At 38.3% G+C, this 22,931-nt stretch overlaps 1 protein-coding gene across 1 annotated transcript in view; it reads left to right on the top strand.

Annotated features, from left to right (window-relative positions):
• The window catches only part of Scamp1 (secretory carrier membrane protein 1), an 86,288-nt gene extending 68,527 nt beyond the window's left edge, over positions 1–17,761 (top strand). Inside the window, exons 8-9 of the mRNA XM_070031214.1 lie at positions 953–1,070; positions 14,709–17,761. Of these exons, the coding sequence (XP_069887315.1) occupies positions 953–1,070; positions 14,709–14,873 (283 nt within the window). The 3' untranslated portion in view covers positions 14,874–17,761. The remainder of the gene's footprint in view (positions 1–952; positions 1,071–14,708) is intronic.
• Positions 17,762–22,931: the final 5,170 nt, after the last annotated feature.

Raw genomic sequence — 22,931 nt, 5'->3', positions numbered from 1 at the left:
TTTCCATTACCAGAAGATTCCTCATGTTGCAGCCACACTCACAGGATAGTGGGAATTCTCCTGTCCCACTCCTTCCTTAGCCTGTTTGTCGTTTTCGTTATTGTGTCTTTATAAGAAAATAATATAAATCATATAACATGCACTGCTAACTTTTGTACCCAGCAAATTCTCCAGTTTGATCCAGGTTGTAACATGTACTTGTAGTTTATTTCTACTCTTGAGTACAGTTCCATGATAATGCTGTCCCACCTTTTCACTAGTTGAAGAACATCTGGATTCCTGTTTGGAGCTGTTATGAATAAAGCTGTTAGGAGTGTTGTTGGGAATGTTTTCATGTGAACCTAAGTTTCATTTCTATGGGATAAAAATAATTGGTTGTTTTGTGTTTCCTTTTTTTAAGGAAACACAAAACAGTATGGCCTACTGTTTTGTATTCCCTCTAATAGTTGTATGTGATTTAGCCTCCACCTTTTTGCATACTATTGTCACTATTTTTTATTTTAGCCATTTGGCTAGGTGTGTGCATTGATATCACACTGAGATTTGAATTTGCATTTTCCTAATGACTGATGCTATTGCCCATCTTTTTCTGTCATGTTTGTGTCTTACTGAAATATCTCATGTCTCTATGCCCATTTTCTACGTGTATTTTTTGTATTGTTGGGCTTTAAAGTATCTTTGTATTCTAAAAACAAACATGTTATTGAACATGGGAGTTTTGCAAGTCCTTTCTTCTATAATTCAGAAAATGCTGTAATTCTAATTCAATCTGATCCACTTATTAGCTGTGTTACTTGGGGAACAAATCCCTGTCTTTATAGCGTGGTTGTAAGAATTAAGTTTAATGCATATATAGGACTTGCCCCATAAGTGCTGGTATGAGTTAGGCATTTTTGTAAAGTGTGCTTAACTTACTTGCCTAAAATTACACTTTCCCTTTATCATTTTGTAGTGGTTGGATTTCATCCCTTACTGGTCTCAACAAAAATATTCCTGTTGGAATCATGATGATAATCATAGCTGCACTTTTCACAGCATCAGCAGTCATCTCACTAGTTATGTTTAAAAAAGTAAGTAAAATTTTATCTACATAAATTTTCATAGTGAACCTGATGTAAAGTTCTCATTTTCCTGTCTTCTTGTTCATTCAGTAACCTCAATCCATTCTGTCATTCTTGGACATGTTTGCTGTCTGAGGAATACTTTTTAAGATTAAGTTATACATAGGTATGTTTTAAAAATACATCACATTTTCAGCTTTCCCTAAAATTGAAAGATAGGTTGAATCTCAAATCTGAAAATCTAGGGCTGGGAAGGTGGCTCAGTGGTAGAGTGCTTGCCTTGCATGCCTGAGGCGCTGGGTTCGATTCCTCAGCACCACATAAGAAAAAAGCCGGAAGTGGCGTTGTGACTCAAGTGGTAGAGCACTAACCTTGAGCTGAAGAGCTGAGCTGAGGGACAGCGCCCAAGCCCAGAGTTCATGCCCCACGAACGGACCCCCCCCCCAAAAAAAAATCTGAAAATCTAGACATGAATTTAACTTGACATGATATCAATAGAGGAAAATTTCACCTTTCACATGACGGGCTATAGTTAGATGAAGATTCATTAGAATATTGTATAAAATTCCCCTTAGGCTATGTGGAAAGAGCATGTATTAAAAAATGAATTTCATGTTTATACTTTGTTTCCATGCTCAAGTGTTCAGAACTCTGTAGCATTTTTAGTTCCAAGAATTTTGGATAAGGGTACTCAACATACAATTTAAGTCCTGTTAACTGAAAACTTGCTTTTTTTTTTTTTTAAGGTAAGTGTAATTTGATTTCAATGCATGCAATATACATACATGAGTCAAAATTCCAAGGATACAAAAAAGATAACAGTAGCCGGGCGCTGGTGGCTCACGCCTGTAATCCTAGCTACTCAGGAGGCTGAGATCTGAGGATCGCGGTTCAAAGCCAGCCCGGGCAGGAGGAGAGACCGTGAGACTCCTATCTCCAATAAACCACCAGAAAACCGGAAGTGGCACTGTAGCTCAAGTGGTAGAGCTCTCGCCTTGAGCTGAAGAGCTGAGGGACAGCGCCCAGGCCTAGAGTTCAAGTCCCACGACCGACCAAAAAAAAAAAAAAGAGATAACAGTGTAAAATATCTCCCCCCTGCATTCTTCATGTAGCCTGCATATGTTTTTACTTACGGTTATAATTTAGTTCTAACTTCCACATATGAGAGGGAAAAATGTACCCTTTACGTCTCTGAGCTTGACTTATTTAATACAGTTTTTTTTTAAGTCTATGCATTTTTCCCTGTAAATAACAAATTCTTCCTGTGGATAAGTAAAAAATATATTTACTTAATATATATTTAGGTAATATATTATATATAGTTATATTTATCTATATCTATATAGTTATATATATCTATATTTTTATATAATATATAATATCCATAATTTTTTATATCTGGCACATTTTCTTGATCTGTTTGTTTATTGTAGGGCTTCTGGGCTGTTTCCCTAACCATTTCTTGACTTGGAATCTTTTGGATAAATGCCCAAAAATTGTGTTCCTGGCTCATAGAGTAGTTCTGTGTTTTAGTAGTTCCAAAGTAGTTGCATTAGTTTATATTTCCACTAACAGTGTAATAGGGTTCCTCTTTCTCCACATCCCTGCCAACATCTATTGTTTGTATCCTTGTTGATGGCCAGTCCTACTTGGATAAGATGGAATCTCGGTGTAATTTTGATTTGCATTTCCTTGATGGCCAGAGATGTTGAACATTTCCTCATCAGTTTTTTGGTCATGTTTACATCTCTGAGAAGTCTCTATTTAGTTTCTTTGCCCATTTATTAATTGTATTATTGATTATTTGAAGGTTTATTTTCTTGAACTCTGTATATTTTGGATATTAGGGCTTTGTCAGATGTAGAGCTGGCAGAGATCTTCTATTCTGCAGGCTGTCTTTTTAGCTTAGGAACTATGTCTTTCACTGTGCAGAAATTTTAGTTTGATGCGATCCCATTTGTCAATTATTTCTATTTGCTGAGTTCTTGGAATTCTACTCAGGAAGTTTCTGCCTATTCCAATAAGTTATGTTTCTCTTTTTCCTGTAGTAGTTTTAAGGTTTCAAGTCTTCATTGAGGTCTTTGAACTATTTTGAATTTATTGAAGTACAGGGTAACAGGGATAACACTTAAGAGTTTTGATGATGGGTTATTCAGGAAGAGGGCAAAAAGAGCGGGTTTGGATATCAAGGTGGTTTCAAACTTTTATGTGAGAATTTAAAATACTAGTGAGACATTAATCTATTAATGCTTGGTAGGCTTTTGGATATACAAGATAGGAGTAAGGAAAGATTTTTCAGGCTGAATTTCCAGACTGGGAAATATCAGCTTCCTGAGGTGAATGGAGCCTAGCCAGGTTGCATGGCATCATGACATGAGAAGATGACCAAGGGCAGTCTGCTGCTGGGAGAGGGTAGAGGGAATTTTCATGACAGTGGTTATAGGGACGTCAGTGAGACACCAATGAGAGTCAGAGTCAGGTAACGGAGGCATTAATTCTGCAGCTATTTGCAATGGACAATTATGTGTAATATGCCAAACTCTGAAATTCTTTCCCCCCTTCCATCTTCCAAGTATGTAATTCTTTTGTTGTAGTTGTTGTTGTTGTTGGCTGTCGGGCTTGAATTCTGGGCCTGGGCATTGTTCCTGAGCTCTTCAGCTCAAGGCAAGCTCTCTACCACTTGAGCCACAGTGCCACTTCCAGTTTTCTGATGGTTAATTGGAGATAAGAGTCACAGACATTCCTGTCCCGGCTGGCTTTGAATTATGAACCTCAGATCTCAGCCTCCTGAGTAGCTAGGATCACAGGTGTGAGCCACCGGCGCCTAGCCCAAGTATACAATTCTTTAAGATACACTCGAAGAATGGAAAAGTTGTAGAGCCATGATTGTGTTTATATTCTAGGCATTCAAAAGAATAGTGTTTCTCAAAGAAGATGAAAGTAGTAAAGGGGAATTATGCAGTATACTTTGGTATTTGGTTAGATTTTTTAAATCCATAGCTAAAGAAGTTTACCAGTTACTCTTTTTTTATACTAAGTTTTTTATTGTGCAAATACTGTACAGAGGGGTTACAGTTACATGAGCAAGGTAATGAGTACATTTCTTATCAAGCATTGTTGCCTCCTCCTTTGTTTTTCCTCTACCATCCCTTCCCTCCCACTTCCACAACTATACTCCCCCCCCACACCCCTGGCCTAAATTGTAAAGTTCGTTGTTCAACAGTGTCTTGCATCTCATTGTTACAATGGGTCAACCTGTATCCCTATTTAAACATTTTGTTTTTTCCCTTCCCCTCCCCAAATTATCATCAAATATAGTGAACATGGGTTATACCGTGGGGGAGGGACATACAAAGCAACAAAAAGTCACATGGTACCTTATAAATACATTAGAAACAATAGCAAGAAAGAAAAAAACCACTTGTGTCCCTATCGTGGGGTTCATTTTGATTAACATCATCTTATCTGGTCATATGTACATAGCTTTTGATCTTTTCTGCTTGTCCCAGACATATACTAGTTATTACAAATCAGGGAAACCATAAAACCTGTGTTTCTTTGGGCCTGGCTTACTTAATATAATTTTTTTTCAAGTCTTTCCATTTCCTAAGAAATGGGGCAATGTCATTCTTTCTGATGGAGGCATAGAATTCCATTGTATATCTATATACCACATTTTCTTGATCCATTCATCTACTGAGGGGCATCTGGGTTGGTTCCATATCTTAGCTATGGTAAATAATACTGCAATAAACATAGTTGTGCTGGTAGCTTTAGTATGGTCTTATTTGTGATCATTGGGTAAATGCCCAAAAGTAGGATTGCTGGGTCATAGGGGAGCTCTATGTGTGGTCTTTTGAGGTACCTCCATACTGCTTTCCAAAGTGGTTGAACAAGTTTACACTCCCACTAACAATGTAGTAAGGTTCCCTTCTGTCCACATCCCCTCCAGCATCTGTTGTTATTAAATTTCTTGATTATAGCCATTCTAACTGGGGTGAGGTGGAATCTCAATGTTGTTTTGATTTGCATTTCTTTTATGGCTAGAGAGGTTGAGCATTTATTCATGTGTCTATTGGCCATTCTTATTTCCTCTTGAGAGAAGTTTCCTTTAAGTCTTTAGCCTACTTATTTATCGGGCAGTTGTTTCTTTGAGGATTTGTTGTTGGGGGTTTTAATTTTTTGAGTTCCAAGTATATTTTAGATATGACACCTGATCCATTGTATGGCTAGTGAAGATCTTCTCCCAATCTGTGGGCTTTCTATTGATCTTGCTAGCTATGTCCTTTGCCATGCAGAAGCTCTGCAGCTTCATGCAATCCCATTTGTCCAACTTTTCTTTGATTTGTTGTTTCTGGGTCTCTATTAAGAAAATTTTGGCCTGTGCCAAGGAGAACTAGGGTTTCTCCTATACCTTTCTGTAATGTTTTCAGGGTGTCTGCTTTGACTCCGAGGTCTTTGATCCATTTGGTGTTGATTCTGGTGCAGGGTGATATATAAGGATCTAGCTTTAGTTTTCAACAGGTGATTAACTAATTTTGCTAGCACCATTTACTGAAGAGGCTGTCTTTCTTCCATTCTATTTTTTTTAGCTCCCTTATCGAAGATTAGGTAGCTATAGGTCTGTGGGTTCATTTCTGGGTTTTCAATTCTATTCCATTGGTCCTAAGGTCTGTTCTTGTGCCAGTACCAAGCTGTTTTGATTACTATGGCTTTGTCGTAGAGTTTGAAATTTGGTATTGATATTCCTCCAGCACTGTTCTTTCTGTTAAGGATTGTTTTTGCTATTTGGGGTCTTTTATTGTTTCATATGAATTTCTGGATTGCTTCTTCTATTTCCTTGAAGAATGAGATTGGAATATTGATTAGGTATCACATCGAATTTGTAGATAGCCTTGGGAAGTATTGCCATTTTCATGATGTTGACCCTTCCAATCCAGGAGCATGGGAGGTTTTTCCACTTTCTAAGTTCTCAAACTTATTATCATAAAGGTTTGAGAAATATTCCCTTATAATGTTCTGAATCTTGGTTGTTTTTGTGGTGATGTTTCCTTTCTCATCTCTGAGTTTGTTTATTTGGGTATGTTCTCTTCTTTTTCTGAGAAGATTTGCTAAGGGTCTGTCAATTTTGATAATTTTTTTTAAGAACCAAGTCTTTGTTTTGTTGATTCTTTTGTGTTTTTTTTTGGACTCTAATTCATTTAATTCTGATTTAATTTTAATTATTTCTTTCCGTCTATTGGGTTAGGTTTAGCTTGTTGCTCTTTTTCAAGGAGCATAAGGTGCTTCATTAAATTGTTGGTTTCAAATCTCTCCAATGTGTTGATGTAGAAACTCAGAGCTATAAACTTGCCTCTCAGTACTGCTGTGTTCCAGAGGAGCTGGTAATTTGTGTGTTCATTTTTGTTGAATATCATGAATATTTTAATTTCCTTTCTAATCTCTTTCATGACCCACTGGTGATTCAACAGTGTATTGTTCAGCCTCCATGTAGTACAGGACTTACTTTGGTGGCTTTTGGTGTTGAGTTCTAATTTTATTCTCTTGTTGTCTGAGAGAATGCAGGGCATTCAATGTTTCTGAATTTAGGCAAGTTTGCTTTGTGACCTAAAATGGTCTATTTTGGAAAATGTTTGAGAAAAACCATTCTGATGCTGCTGGGGGAAATATTCAGTACGTGTCAGTTAAATCTAGTTGATCTATGCAGTTGTTTAGATCTGTGGTTTCTCTGTTGAGTTTTTGCTGAGTTGGTCTAAATAGTGGAGATAACATTATGTTAAAGTCCCCAACAATTAATGTCTTTGGATCTATGTGAGATTTGAGGAAGAGTAATGTTTCTTGGATAAATTTGGATTCTCTGTTCCTTGGTGAATAGATATTCAGAATTGTAATATCCCCCTGAAGGAGAGATCCCTTAATTAGTATGTAATGACCTTCTTTATCTCTTCTTGCTAATTTTAATTTGAAGTCTATTTTATCTGATATTAGGATTGCAACTCCCACCTGTTTATGGGGGCCATTTGCTTGGTAGATTTTATTCCAGCCTTTCACTTTCAAAATATGTTTGTTCTTATGGGCAAGGCAGCACATAGAAGGATCTTGCTTTCTAATCCAAGTAGACAGTCTGTGTCACTTAAATGGAGAGTTAAATCCATTACTGTTGAGAGTTAGGACTAGGAGGTGTTTAGTAGTTCTTGCCATGTTATCTACCTTCTTGGGTTCTTCCTTTGGTTCTTTGATTCTCAGTTTGGGTGCAGTTTCTTGGCCTTTATTGTGGTCTTGTTGGTTTTCTATGTGTAGGACATCTCTAAATATCTTTTGTAGGGCTGGTTTGGTGGAGATATATTGTTTTCTTTGCTATGAAAGGTTTTTATTTGACCTTCAGTTATGAAGGAGAGTTTAGCTGGGTACAGTATTTTTGGTTGATAATTGTTTGTCTTTAGGGCGTGGCATATATCATTCCAGGCTCTTCTTGCTTTAATTGTCTCTGCTGAGAAATCTGAGGTTATTCTAATTGGTTTCTCTTTATAGATGATTGATCTTTTCTCCTTGACAGCTTTAAGGATCCTTTCCTTGGTCTGAATGGATCCTGTGCAGATTATAATGTGAAGGTGAGATGTCCTGTTCTGGTCTGGTCTATTTGGGGTTCTAAAAGCTTCTTGAATCTGAATAGGCCTATTTTTTTACATGTTTGGGAAGTTCTATGCAAGGATCCTGTTAAATAAATTTTCTGGACCATTAACATCTGTCTCTAGGTGCTCCTCTACACCCATTATCCTCAGATTAGGCCTTCTGATGGTGCCTTCGAGATGTTGAATAGATCTATCATATTTCTTGGATTTGTCTTGGATAGTTATGTGTTCTTTCTCTATAATACCTAGGCTGTCTTCAATCCCAGAGATTCGATCTTCTGCATGGTCTAACATACTGTCAAGACTTTCTACTCCTTTCCTTCTAGTTGGTCAGCTTTGATGGTTTTAAGTTCTTCTTTTTTTGGGGGGGAGGGGGGAGTCCAGTCGTGGGGCCTGAACTCTGGGCCTGGGAGCTGTCCCTCAGCTCTTCAGCTCAAGGCTAGTGCTCTACCACTTGAGCCACAGGGCCACTTCCGGCTTTTTTCTTTTTGCTTATGTGGTGCTGAGGAATAGAACCCAGGGCCTCAGAGGCATGCAAGGCAAGCGCTCTACCACTGAGCCATCTTCCCAGCCCTGGCTTTAAATTCTTTGTTGGAGCTTTTAGATCTCGTATGAACTTCTTTACTTCCTTAATTTGGTGTTCAGTGTTTATTCTCAAATCACTTAGTTGATTAGTTATGGTTTCCTTGGACTCCCTTTCCTTCTGATGGGCTCCATTCAGCATTCCCTTTGTGGTCTCCCTGGATTCCTTCAGCTCTCTGTTTATGGATTCCATGAATGCCTCTATTGATCTTTGTTTATTCTCTTCCTGCTCACACAATTCCTGTATTAGTCTTTGATTAGCTTCCTAATGCTCACACAATCTCTTTGACTGTTCTCAGCCTGATCAAGCAATTCCTGTCTTTCTCTTTGACTGTTCTCAGCCTACTCATGCAATTCCTTTATTTCTCTTTGACTGTTCTCACCTGCTCATACAATTTCTGTATTAATCTTTGAGTAGCTTCCTCACTCTCACAAGATTCCTGTATTAATCTTTGGTTTGCCTCCTCTTGCTCCCTTTCACGCTCACACTGAGTCCTTTGCAGGTTTTCAGTCTTTTCATTCACCATATTTACCAGTAGTATTTGTAGAGCTTTTTGGGAACTCTCATCTGGATTATTCATGAACTGTTCTGTCACCTGATTATCATGAGTGGGAGTTGAGATACCCAGACTTCCATTTTTCTTGTGTTTCTCCAGCTTGTTTTGTCCATTTGGTATGAAAGTAACACCAATTTTGTGCTAGAACACTATTTTAGGCAAGCATCAACCAGAGTCCTGTAGTTGCACAGTCAAAATGGGTGCAGATACAATCTAGTTCAACAGGTACAATCTATTGGACCTCAAACATCTATGGATTAATGGGCTAAGAATATCAAAGAGGGATTCAGCAGACCAGAAATTAATAGGTTTAGGGAAAATTGTGGGGAAAAATAGGATTAGAGGGATGTGGAGAGTTTTTGTAAAAGGAAGAGTGAATTTAACCAAGTCCTAATCTCAGAGAGGAAATGGATAGGACAGAATGAAGGGAGAGCCATTAAGAAACAAGAAAAAAATTAAAAAAACAAAAATTTAAATTAAAAAATGGAACTTAAAAATTATGTAAGTATAAAGAAATGATATTGAGAGAAGAAAAGGATAGGATAAGAGGAGAGAGATAAAAAGGCAATATACAAAACAAAAAATTTTTAAAAATGGAATACTTAAAAATTATAGAGGTAGCTGGGAAGGTGGCTCAGTGGTAGAGCGCTTGCCTTGCATGCATGAGGCCCTAGGTTCGATTCCTCAGCACCACATAAGCAAAAAAAGAAAAAAGCCTGAAGTGGCGCTATGGCTCAAGTGGTAGAGTGCTAGCCTTGAGCTGAAGAGCTGAGGGACAGTGCCCAGGCCCAGAGTTCAAGCACCACGATCGGACCAAAAAAAAAAATAATAGAGGTATAAAGAAATAATACTACTATTAAAGAAGTTAAGCCTGAGAGGTTGTGAGTTGAGTAATAAACTTCTTAAGTATGTACACAATGAGGGATAAGATCTAATAATCGACAATGGGTATCTGGGGATGAGCAGAACAGCAATTAAGTCACACAAAAAAGAAAATGGGAAACACATACACACACACACCCCTAAAATTAGAATTATGAAAGAAGGGCTGGGAAGGTGGCCCAGTGGTAGAGCACTCGCCTTGCATGCATGAGGCCCTGGGTTTGATTCCTCAGCACCACATAAGCAAAAAGAAAAAAAGGCAGAAGTGGTGCTGTGGCTCAAGTGGTAGAGCGCTAGCCTTGAACTGAAGAGCTGAGGGACAGTGCCCAAGCCCACAGTTCAGGCCCCACGACTGGACCCCCCCCCAAAAAAAAGAATTATGAAAAAAAAATAGAAAACATTTTTTTTTAATTTAAACAAATTAGGTAGAAAAAAAGAGTTCTTTGATTTTTTTTTGGGCGGGGGGGAGATCTTGTATCTCTCCTGTGTCTGTAACCAATCTTTTGGTGGAGTCTCTGGTCTGCTTGTGGTGTTTGGTTTTCCTGTGGCTTGATTGGTTTCTTAGGTCAGTTTGTTTGAGCAGTCAGAAAGAAGCTCTACCTTCCCAGGACTTTGTGATACTCCTCCCAGGCTAGTTCAGTGGGAGAAAGATCTGCTTTGAGTATCACAAAAGAGCAGAAATCTTTATCCTCTAGTTTGGAGTTGCTGTGATGAGGCTAGGTTCTGGGTAGAATTGAGGCCTATCAGTAGCTTTTCCCTGAGGGGCTAGCTCCTGAGACACTCACGGAGCCCAGCCTGGAGCCATTCTTAGGATTTACGTTTACTGAGTTTCAGTTGTTTGACTTTTACCCATCAATCTGACTAGGCTGCAGTAGGGAAGGGCAGCCTCTGGCTCTGTTTACCCAATGAAGCAAGTCACTCCTCTGGTGGCAGAGTTTTCTCTACCTGAGAAGGATGACTTTCCTGTAGGTGGAGCTGAGCCCCGCAGGTCAGGTCAGGTTTCTGTGACCTGTGCAGTGGCTCCTATTGTTTTCTTCCAAGGCTGAGTTGGCACTAGGTGCTCCAGCCTGGCCTTTGTCAGAATCAAAGATAGAGATCTTCTCCTGTGGTGGGGGAGGGGCTACCTTCCCACAGCTGCCCCATGAGAATGGGTGAGGCTGTCTTGAGGGTACTCACGCAAGCCTCTTGGTTCCTGGGCCGTCCCTGATCTGTGATCAGCAGGATGAATATTTCTCAGGATGAAGATTTCTGCTCCTTGTCAGTTCTTGCTGGTGGTGAGTAGAATCCGCTAGCACACTGAGTCTGTCACCTTTGTCGGTCTCTCTCTGTTGATATGGTGGCTGTGGCCGCTGCCGGGGCAGACATCAGCAAGTGCTCAGATCTGTCTCCATGACCAAGCTTCCTGGATTTTCCCTCTCTGGCCAAACTCTCTGTACTGTGAGGGCACACTTGGTGTGATTCTCTAGCCTAGGACTGTTCACTGGAACACTAAAACTGCTTTCTGTGTGAGAGCTTGTTTGGCCTCCAGCTTCTCCTCCACCATCTTCCTCTGCGTACCCCCACCTCCCCCAGTTACTCTTTCTATATATGTCCACTGTCTGTTGGTGCTATAGAAGTCTCTAAACTGCTCTATATGTCATATTCTTTACATGTGGAATGAGTTTAGATAATTTTCTGTATGATTTTTATGAAGTACAGTTAATACAGATAATGTTAACTAAAATATAATTTGAATCAGCCTTTTTGATGATAGGTATTACTCATATTATTATAGAAATAGATCCATGGAAGACAAGCCAGTTTTTCTGTTTTTCTTTCTTTTTTTTTTTTTTTTGTCAGTTGTGGGGCTTGAATTCTGGGCCTGGGCGCTGTCCCTCAGCATTTCAGCTCAAGGCTAGCACTTTACCACTTGAGCTACAGTGCCACTTCTGGTTTTCTGGTGGTTAATTGGAGATAAGAGTCTCATGGCCTTTCCTGCCGCGCTGGCTTTGAACCTCGATCCTCAGATCTCAGCCGTAATTACAGGCTTGAGCCACTGGCGCCCAGCTCAGTTTTTCTTTTCTTTTCTTTTTTTTTTCCTAAAAAAAAGCTTTATTTTTTACAAAGGAAAATATTTTTATTAATAAGTTTTTTTATTGTGAAAATATGGTACAGAGGGACTACAATTACATGAGCAAGGTAATGAATACATTTCTTTTTTTTCATTTTATTTTATTTTATTTTTTTTGTGAACATACTGTACAGAGGGGTTACAATTACATGGGCAGGATAATGTGTACATTTCTTATCAAGCATTGCAGCCTCCTCCTTTGTTTACCCTTCACATCCCTTCCCAGCCTCCCCCCCAATCCACTCCCCTCCCCCCCCCCCCGCACCAACATTGTAAAGCTCGTTTTTGACATGACAACTTGTACTTCTCATTGTTGCAACAGGTCCACCTGTATCGCATTTATAAGATTATTTCTTCGTTGCTTTGTATGTCCCTCCCCCACAGTATAACCCCTGCTTTCACTATATTTGATGTCAGTATAACTTGTGGAGGAGATGGGGAAAAACAAGTCAGTTTTTCTTTTCTAGTGCACACATGCCCAAAAGTTACTAGCAAATTATCAAAATTTAATAACCAACAATTTTTGTTGGGTATGTAACCATATTGGATAACCACTAGGGGTCAGGATCTTCATGGACAGTTAGTCCCCTCAAGAGTGATCCCTGTGTGTGCTATTTTGGCTTTAGAATTGGTGGTTATCAGGCTATTTCTGTTGTGCTCTGTGGTGTGGAGATGAATACAATATTGAGATTTTGTTGTCATTCTGAAAGGCAGCTGGTGGCTCCTATAATCTCAGGAGGCTGAGATCTGAGGATTATGGTTTGAAGCCAGCCTTGGCAGGAAAGTCCATGAGATTCTTATCTCTAATTAAACAGTAAAATGTTGAAAGTGGAGCTGTGGTTCAAGTGGAAGAGCACTAACCTTGAACAAAAAAAACTCAGGGACAGCAAGCACCAAGGCACTGGCTTCAAGCCCTAGGACTATTGTACCCCAAAAAAGTGAACATATGAAGGAGAGCACATGGTCATTCATGGGTCCTTGAAATACATCACCCTTTCCACATGGATACATAATGGGTTTAATATACTATAGTGAATACACATGTGGTCTTTTCCCCTCTAGGTGTCTCTCTGGTTCTGTATAGATACACACTATTGAGAACTGTGTGCTGCTCATTTTACCTCTGGTTGAGGCACCACGGGTTACATTTTAAGTAATTAAACAATAAGACTCATGAAAATATAACACCAGTTATTCAATTTAACATACATCTTAGAATGGAAATAGTAGCAAAGCAAATTAGAACCAATACTCATTTCTTACATCCTCATGCCCACAATTGTGGGATGGAGAAGCAACAGACAAGAACTTGTAGATGTATAGCATTGAGATTATGTGTAGTAGGTAAAGATTGTTAGAGATCTGTTATCTACCTCATTTTCTAGGATGCAGTAATTTATAAGTATTTGGGACCTTTAATTTTCAATTGAAAATGTGGTTTAGAAGGAAATAAAAATTACCTATGAGAGTGCTAAAGTACAAGGGGAAAGAATCTTAGAGTTTACCAGTATTTGTCAGTGTTATTTTTTTTATTCCTAATCTTTTTTTTATTTCATCTCTCAATACTATCACATGACAGAATAGGATTTGGACATAAAAATTTGGAGAAGAAACACAATTTGGTCCATAGCATAATTCAGTAGTTTCCTTGCCCATGTTTTTAGCCCATTACTCTTCTGAGCTCCAAACCAAGTATTCCCCTGGCTTTTGTGATAGACTCCCCTTGAACCAACCTATTCTTTTTACTCCTTATCTTCTTGAAACTACTTCCTGTTTTTCAAGCTAGCCCTCAGAGTGTTTGACCTATTCTACTCCTTCTCACTCTGAATTCATTCCATAGTTACCAGTTCCTATCTAGCTTTGAGAGGAGACATTTAGAGAAAGGACTGACTTGGCTATAGTTGACTCTTCCTCACAACCTGTTTGGTTGCATTGTAGTGAGATTTCTAACTTAGGTCCATTCACACTGGCTCCCTTATTCTGCTTCCATCTCAGGGTATATGAACGTGTAATAACTTTCTATTCTAATTTACTTTATATTTCCTTTTTCACATTTGTGTTGAATAATCTTATGTATTGGTGGACTTTGTAGTTTGATTATGCTGCTAAAAACATATGGTGAGAGAAAATTTTGAACCCTACTCAGGAAAATAAACCTCAAGACTTGAGTGGTGAGTCAGTATTGGACAAACAGATGTCCACATCACTTCAACACTCCTTTAAGACTTAGCCATACACAGGAAGTTAACTAGTATGTTTAAGGATATAAATAGTGCCTGGTTAAAGTTTAAAATGATAACATTAGAATATTATATGGTAGTGGTATGTATGTAGCCAACATAGAAATCTTTTTCTTTGAATTGTCTGAGGTAGGAAAGTCAGATTATCTCTTTATATTTGAAACATTCTCTTTCAATGTTGCAATATATTAACTAATGGAATCAGGAAAAATAGCTTTTGCAGTTGGTTAAGAAGTTGTCCTTTGAATTATTTTTGGTTTGACTTGACATAATAATTTCTTCTGCTTGGGGATGAAAATGAAAAACCCGGAAGTGGCGCTGTAGCTCAAGTGGTAGAGCGCTCGCCTTGAGCTGAAGAGCTGAGGGACAGCGCCCAGGCCCAGAGTTCAAGCCCCACGACCGACAAAAAAAAAAAAAAAAAAAAAAAAGAGACAAAATCCGAATCAATAAAAAAAAAGAAAATGAAAAACCCATACTAAGGAAATATGAAATAGAATATATGCATAATGTGGTGGCTAATGCTCTTGATCTTAGGAATTTATGATTGGACTCTAGCTCTTTTATATCTGAGTCATGGTGAGGTTAACTTAAGATTGCTGGAAATGAATGGTTACCATTTAACTCTCTCCCACTTTATTCCATAGGTTCATGGACTGTATCGCACAACAGGTGCTAGTTTTGAGAAGGCTCAACAAGAGTTTGCAACAGGCGTGATGTCCAACAAGACTGTCCAGACAGCAGCTGCAAATGCGGCTTCAACTGCAGCAACCAGTGCCGCCCAAAGTGCTTTCAAGGGTAACCAGATTTAGAGACCCTCCCAGTACACACTGTTACCTTTTGACTGTACCTTTTTCTCCAGTTACTGTATTCTACAAATATTTTTATGTTGGAAACACACGGTTCACACAGCATGGGTATTTCCTGTTCACATGTGCATGGGCTAAAACCAGAAAAATTTCCTTGTCTTATTACTTTTACCTAATAGTTTATTAATATTTCAGTGCCCTGTGCAGACAAAATATTACATGCTAAATATTCTCCATATTCTTGGGGGATGATGCTCAGAAGATCACTTCAGTGGTGACACACTGAAACTAATATGTGACTTATGATTGAAAAAGCACTTAATACCGCTATAGTTCTTTCAAGAATCTGTAGAGATAAAGATTACACATTGGAACAGCAAAACTATACTCATTCTTTTTTCCTTATTTATCTTAAAAGAAATAGGCCAGCAGAGACTTAATGAATTTTTAAATTGGCTTGCTTTTTATCGGTTCAGTTACCAATGAAGAGCCTGTGTGCTTCATAGTAGATAATGTATATTTTAACTTTTTTTTTTGAGTAGTTGACATTTTGATAACAATCTCTGATCTTGCATGGACACCAAGTTTCTTAAATGAAAGAATTAGTATTTTTGGGTCCTGTACTGCTTATAGTGATAGAAATCAGGATTTGTTTATGGAATCATAGAAATGATTTTCTATAATAGTTTCTTTTAAATAAAAATTTATTGGGGTATAAAGACTTTAATATAATATGCAGTGCATTATCCAAAAGAGACGGTAGTTAATCATTGTAACAGAATGTAGTAATAATAGCTCCTTTAATTTTATTATATCTTAATTTTCAGTATTCATATAGTAAAATTTACTGTATGGAAACTTTAATATAGTCTTGTGATTATGCTTTATTTGAACTGAGATTGTGTTTGGCAGCTTATTTTGGGGTGTGTGTGCGTGCGTGCATGTGTGTGTATGTGTGTGTGTGTGTGTGTGTGTGTGTGTGTGTGTGTATTGTGTATATGTATGCATGTGTGTAATTTTTGACAGAGGTATTAAAGGCTAGCCTAACCATTGTCCAAAAAGAACATACAGTATTTAAGGGATTTTTCTTTTACCCTTTCACTTTAAGTTGCATTAAAAATAAAATACCCTAGCATTTCTAATATACTTGAATCTTTAATGCACCGAAGTCTTTCACTTTTTGAGACAGACTGAATACATTAAAAATTTTTAGCAATAGAAAACACAAAACATTGCACCAAGCAAGAAATTACAAATATAACTAAATGCATTAATTATGAACGTGATCACATTGAAATTGTTATATGCAGCACAGACTTTAATTCTGTTTAATTCTTATGTTCAAGTTTTGAATAATTTTTAATACTGATTAAATGACTCAAAACACTATTATGTTTTTTAAATTTCTTTAGGAAGTTTTAGATTGCAGAACAACAGGCAGTGATTTATTCAACTTGATTTAAGAGAGGATGGTCTATTAGATTGTATTTGAGACTGAGAGTCCTTTCTTAAAACAATCAAATAGCATAAGTGATTAAATTTGTTTATTCTTCTCAAAAGTAAGTCTCATACTGGGATGGCATCCATTTTGTTATTTCTGAGACTTCACTAGGTGATGCAGCTCCTTCCAGATTCTGTTTACATTTGAGTTTTGGGGGAGACTTTGTTGAATAATGTAGTTGTAAGATATTTTTCTTTTCTTCTGAAGAAAATAGGACTCAGAGTAGACTTGAAAGTGGTTTTTAGAAATACTCTGATTGATGAGATTCTCCATCTGCTTTCTCAACCAGCTCCCCAGTTCTAAAGTCCTAGTGAAAATCTGTTTCATTCATATGCTTTATTGAGTATGGACTTTAAACACATGTCAGACATTTACCTTAGAGCAGGTGAAGAGCACTTACACTCTGCATTCATTTATATTTCAAGTGTATTTTTGCTTTTCTTTAAACTACAAATAAAATGTATATCAGCAACTTTTGGAAAATATTAATAACTTTCCTTCAGAATTGAAATGTTGCTCTATTATGTAGAAATTCTCAAAGGCAGTGGTGAAGAATAATTGAACTGATTTTTTTTTCCTAAAGCCAGTTATTTGATTAAAATCCAGTTATTTGGGTTGATACAAATTTATAAAGAGAAAATTGGAGGTTTTGAAAATATAAAAGATTATTAAAATGGTGGCAATGCCTATAGCTTGGTCAGGTATAAAAACAGCTTTAAATTCTTATATTCACTACTCTCTGAACAATAATGAACTCATCAAAATATTGGCTTTTGTTTTTTGTTTTTTTTTTTTTGTCGGTCGTGGGGCTTGAACTCTGGGCCTGGGCATTGTCCCTCAGCTCTTCAGCTCAAGGCTAGTGCTCTACCACTTGAGCTACAGCGCCACTTCCGGTTTTCTGGTGGTTTATTGGAGATAGGAGTCTCACGGTCTTTCCTGCCCGGGCTGGCTTTGAACCGCGATCCTCAGATCTCAGCCTCCTGACTAGCTAGGATTACAGGCGTGAGCCACCAGCGCCCGGCTTGGCATTTGTTTTATATTTGATAGTAAAATGAGCCACTATCACAGTCATGAAATGACCTTCATAGAGGCGGCACCTGTGTCGCCTTTCAGGTGGCAATGTTAAGTCATGGCTATTTTATTTCAAGCGAGGGTTTGAACATTAGAAAGGCATTGCTGAGTGATTTGTAATTAGTGACGTGGATTATTTATCTAGGCTGTTTGTATATTTTGTTGGTGATTAATACTGCGCTGCCACCATGGTGACTCACAGTTCTGTATAAATGCCCTCCATCTGTCCTCTAATGTTGCATGTCCTTGGTGGTTTGGAAGTTTTGTATATTTATTGTATTAATGCAGAGTGTCATAAAATAAAATGCTGTTTACTGGATTTTTGTTTGCATAATTTAAATATTAGTAATTTAGAAAGCCATTATGCTGTAAATGTAGAGAAAATTCACATTTTATCTTTAAAAATCTATAATTTTGTTATGTGCTCAATAGAATAAATAATGAAAACTCTTAACACAAGATGAGTATTGAGTTAGACTGCTGTAGGAATTGAACACGGGCTTCACCCGTATTAAATAGCTTCACCACCTTCAGGGCAAAATACACAGACTATGTAGAAGATGGTCAGGTTCATGGTCTAGACTTTTTCTTGAATAAAATGGGTGCCTCTGTACCAGCATTGTATTAATTTAATATTACCTGTCTTCTGTTTCCTAACCTTGGTTTCCTGTTGCTGTTGAAAGTACTATTTCTGTAATAGGTTTTTTTAAACTTGGATAGCTTTGAAGATGTAAAAGTATAATCTAAAATTGTGTTCATGGTCAGTCATAATTTGAGAAAATACATATTAAATTAAAATAAGGACAGTATTTTAATACTTATTACTTTTGTTTTTCTGAAAACACTGATACTGACACACTTCTATAAACAGAATTTGTTACATTTTGGGGCCTTTCTCCCTGATATGTTCATTAAAATTATGGCCATCATACAGCCATTGTCTTCTTAAGGAAAATAATTTAGAAGAATTTGTTGATTTCATAGGATTGAGCCTATTGGAGATCTCACTTTAATAGATTATCAAGTGCTACAGTATAAATTTAGAGTAGAATAATATGTTTTAAAGTATGAGAGTTGTGTTGAAAATTTTTTATATTAAGCTAAAATTTTTTCCACCCACAGTAGCCGAGTATTTTGGAAAATGAAATATTTCCAATAGAATTTAAGAGCATGCCAACATCATTAACACTGGTTAATAGTTGAAAACCAATGAATGTCAAGATTAACTTAGAAAAGGAATATCCAAATAGCTTTCTGTTGCAGTTGAGGCCCTACTGCTCTTTATTGTTTCCTTGTATCTTCATCGTTTGTCCCTCCGTCCCTCCCTTAACTTACCTTCAATTAACTTTCAATACTTTTTTTGCAGGGAGGGGATCAGTTGTGGAGTTTGACTTCAGGTCTTAGGCACTGTCCCTGAGCTTTTGTGCTCAAGGCTCAGGTCCTACCACTTTGAGCCACAGCTCCACTTGTGGTTTTTAGATTGTTCATTGGAGATAAGAGACTCAAGGACTTTCCTGCCCAGGCTGGCTTCAAACTACTATCCTCAGATCTCAGCCCAAGTAGCTAGTATTACTTACAGGTGTGAACCACAATGCCCTCCTTCAAATACTTTCAGCTGGAGAATCTTAACACAATTGTTCCTACCATTTTTTTTAAGGTTCTTTTATGACAAATTGCTGTGTCAAAAGTGCCATATATTTTAAAAAATACCTTTGTTGTACATTGTGAAATTGTTCTCTGGAAAGATTGTATCAATTTTGGCCTCCATCAGCTGTGTGCAGAGGGCCCTTCTCCACCCCTAGCCTACATCAGGTGCTCCTTTTCCAGAAAGTCTTTTACACCAGGAAGTTTGGATGAGTAATGAAGAGGTCTGTTTTCTTAGTATTCTGTTTTCCCAAGCTTGTGGGTTCAACCAATGCTATTTGTTTTTCCCCAGGAGTAACTGTGCCTTTCATCCACAGAGATATCTTCCACTTCCTGAAAGCTCTACTGTAAATGCTCCATTTTAACAGTATGGAAAAAGAAATGGTGGCTTCAGATAGCCAATTTTGTTGTCTAAGTAAAATTAGACTGCTTTTTTTTTGGGGGGGGGGGGGAGGTCCATTCATGGGCCCTGAACTCTGCTTGGGCACTGTCCCTCAGCTCTTCAGCTCAAGGCTAGCACTCTACCACTTGAGCCACAGCACCACTTCCGGCCTTTTTCTTTTTGCTTATGTGGTGCTGAGGAATGGAACCCAGGGCCTCAGGCATGCACGGCAAGCACTCTACCACTGAGCCACCTTCCCAGCCCAAAATTAGACTGCTTTTGACAATAGGTTTTGTTATCCTTCAATTCCAAGTGATTCTCATTTAAGAGTGCAGAGGAATATCTTAGTTTTCTTCTAATACTAAGGACTTACTATATACCAGACACTAAATGCTTTACATGTACTACGTGATCTCCGTATCATATCTCTGAGTAATTTCTATTGGCTCTGCTTTTATAGAAGACTAGGAACCACCTCAAGATCAGGCATTGAGGAATAGTAGTGAAGGGCTGGGCAGACTACAACAACCAGGCTGCCTGATTCCTGCCAAGTTTGGGCTGCTTTTGCTATGCAGTCCAGTTTTCTCCAATTCAGTGTTCTTCCCATTCTTTCACATTTCCAGTGATGTTTGTTCATCCTTTGGGGACAATGGACACTAGGAAAAAAAATAAGTAACCAAGAAGAGAATTACAACATATATTTTTAAGTGTCTAAGCCAAAGGCTAGCTCTACAACCCTCCTGTGAGTACCTGTTGCCTGCTCTTCAAGTGTTTGGAGAAACTTTAAGGACAAATCCTGAATGATTTGGTTGAATATGCTTCTTAGGTGATCATAATGCCTGTTTACCTTGGATGAGAGTATTTGTGCTAAGAAAATGATAGAAACTATCCTATCTTTTATTTTACCAATTTCATGTGCCTGATGAATTTTTAACAGTTTGTTTTTAGGTTTGATAGTTGAAATGCCTTCAAAATACGGAAAACTGCTAGGCTTTCTCTGCAAGCAAGGAAGGAACAGTGTTTTCATGGTTATGATTTTATGGTGTGGCTGTCATGAAGTTGCCCCTGAAGTTTTGTTCACCAAACTGAGGCATTGGTGTTCCCAGAAGTGGGTATTGGCTGTCTCCATCTTGTTCTAAGTGAAGGAAATAGCATAGCAACAAAGCTGCTTTTTATGTCTTACCAAATCTTTAGTTGAGCTTTGGCTTTGTCACTTATCTTTCTGATCTAGGGCAGTTACTTATCTATACACTGAAAATGGTAATAGTTTCTGTATCATAGGGCTTTGATGAATGAATGCATACTGTGGTATTCTCAGTCAGTACATTGAATGTGAACAGTAATTAAAACATACTTCTATCTCCATGTATACTGATGATTCCCACATCTCCATCTTTAACCCCATTTCTCTGGCCTCTTCCCAGCTACTCCCAGCTTTTTCTTTCCTCCTCCTCCTCCTCTCCTTCCTCTTCCCCTCTCCTTCCCTCTTTCCTTATAGTCATATCTGGCAGTCATCTTAGACTCTACATCCAGCTTCTCTCTCCCTCTCTCCTCTACCTGTTCCCCTTCACCCCCTCCCTCCATCTGACAGTCATCCTAGACTTCTTGACCCATTGCTTCTGATGTTTCTAGACTGTCCATTCTTTTCCTAACTCATCCTGTTGACAGTCTTCACTTCCATTGTCATGATTTCATTTTTCTGAAATAGAGCAGATTGAAATCTTTTACCCCAAACAGGCATCAGAAATTGATTACCTAAAGGTGCTTGATCTTTCAGGATTTGGCTATAAAAAGTCAAACAACTGATAATAGCCATGTTATTTGACTTTGACATGAGGTTTTGAGTCTCTCTGCTTCCTCTGTTTGTGTTTTTATCTATATCCTGTGGCCCTAAGCAAAATGAGTATTTCATGCCTTGAAGAACAGACTATAGAAGTCTTCACGGTAGGGGAGCTGCAAGGAAGAAGATAGTAGGGGCTGCAGTGGGATGGACTAAGCTGCTGTAAAGGGTCCACGAGGGGAGGACAGGTCCTGGTTGTTGCTGCTTTGAAGAGTAGTCTCTTAGTATTTGCCAAGAAAGGTAGTGAAATAATGTCCACATAAAAGAAATGTCTTGCCGGGCACCGGTGGCTCACGCCTGTAATCCTAGCTACTCAGGAGGCTGAGATCTGAGAATCGCAGTTCAAAGCCAGCCCGGGCAGGAAAGACCGTGAGACTCCTATCTCCAATAAACCACTAGAAAACCGGAAGTGGCGCTGTAGCTCAAGTGGTAGAGCACTCGCCTTGAGCTGAAGAGCTGAGGGACAGCGCCCAAGCCCAGAGTTCAAGCCCCATGACCGACAAAAAAAAAAAGAAAGAAATGTCTTGGGTAATGAAAGTTGTTCACAAGTGGATTTTTGTTAAGGAAAGACTTTAAAGAGATCTAGGAGTAAGTTAGGTGCCCCAGGAAGATTAAGGGTGTAAAGTTGATTCTAGTAAAATTGCTAGGTAAAAACTAAGGATGGGAACACAAGACTCCCTCCAGCCTTTGCTGAAATTTAAGCTATGGGCCCTTTCCCTTCTGGACTTTTTTTCTTTTTTGGGGGTGGGGGAGGGGTACTGTCGTGGGAACTCTAGGTCTGGGCACTATCTCTGAGCTGAAATTCAGCTCAAGGCTAGCGTTCTAACACTTGAGCCACAGTGCTACTTCTGGTTTTCTGGTGGTTAACTGGAGATGAGTCTCCTACTTTCCTGCCCAGGCTGGTTTTGAACTGCAGTCCTCAGATCTCAGCCTTCTGAGTACCTAGGATGACAGGCATGAGCCCGGCTGGACTGACTTTTGAGAAAGATGTAATAACACCTCAGAAAGCAACAGAAAAATTTCTAGTTTTGCTTGAAATATTCAGTCATGATTTTAGAAAACATTTACTTTAGTGATGTGTATAATTTTGCCTGCTTTTAATTTTGATTTCTATTAGAAATTGGGCAGACGTATGTTCAGAAACCAAAGCATAAACACCCTTTGGCTGTCACAAGCCCTAGTTCAGGGAAGCACTTTGGTGTCTTCTCTGAGTTTATGAAAATAGTATCTTTTCATTTGTAAATGGGCAGGACCACTGTCAGGAAATGTGTATTACAGTTGACTATTGCCACTTTTGTTGGAAGAGATGAAAGTATCTTTCAGTTAGCTTTCACCTATCCCAAGTATAAAATAGTACTTTGAAGCATTTTCTGTATTTCAGAGGTGTTTATGTAGTCCATAAGGTTTCCTCTTTCCCCCACCCTCCCCATTGTAATTGTTGATGAAGATAACCTGCAGAAGGGATATTGACATATATATGTCAATAGTAATAGTTGAAAATAGTTTAATATCTTTTATCCTACTACTAATATTATAGCGTTTCAAATACATTTTGTTGGGTGGTGGTAGTTACTTTCTTGGTCTAATAATATGCATGATTTTGAAGTCAATATACTGAAAGAA

This window comes from Dipodomys merriami, unplaced genomic scaffold (assembly GCF_024711535.1).
Source record: "Dipodomys merriami isolate MVZ:Mamm:240054 unplaced genomic scaffold, mDipMer1.0.p SCAF_20, whole genome shotgun sequence".
NCBI classification, from domain to species: Eukaryota; Metazoa; Chordata; class Mammalia; order Rodentia; family Heteromyidae; genus Dipodomys; species Dipodomys merriami.
This window is presented reverse-complemented; position numbering and strand designations above follow the sequence as displayed.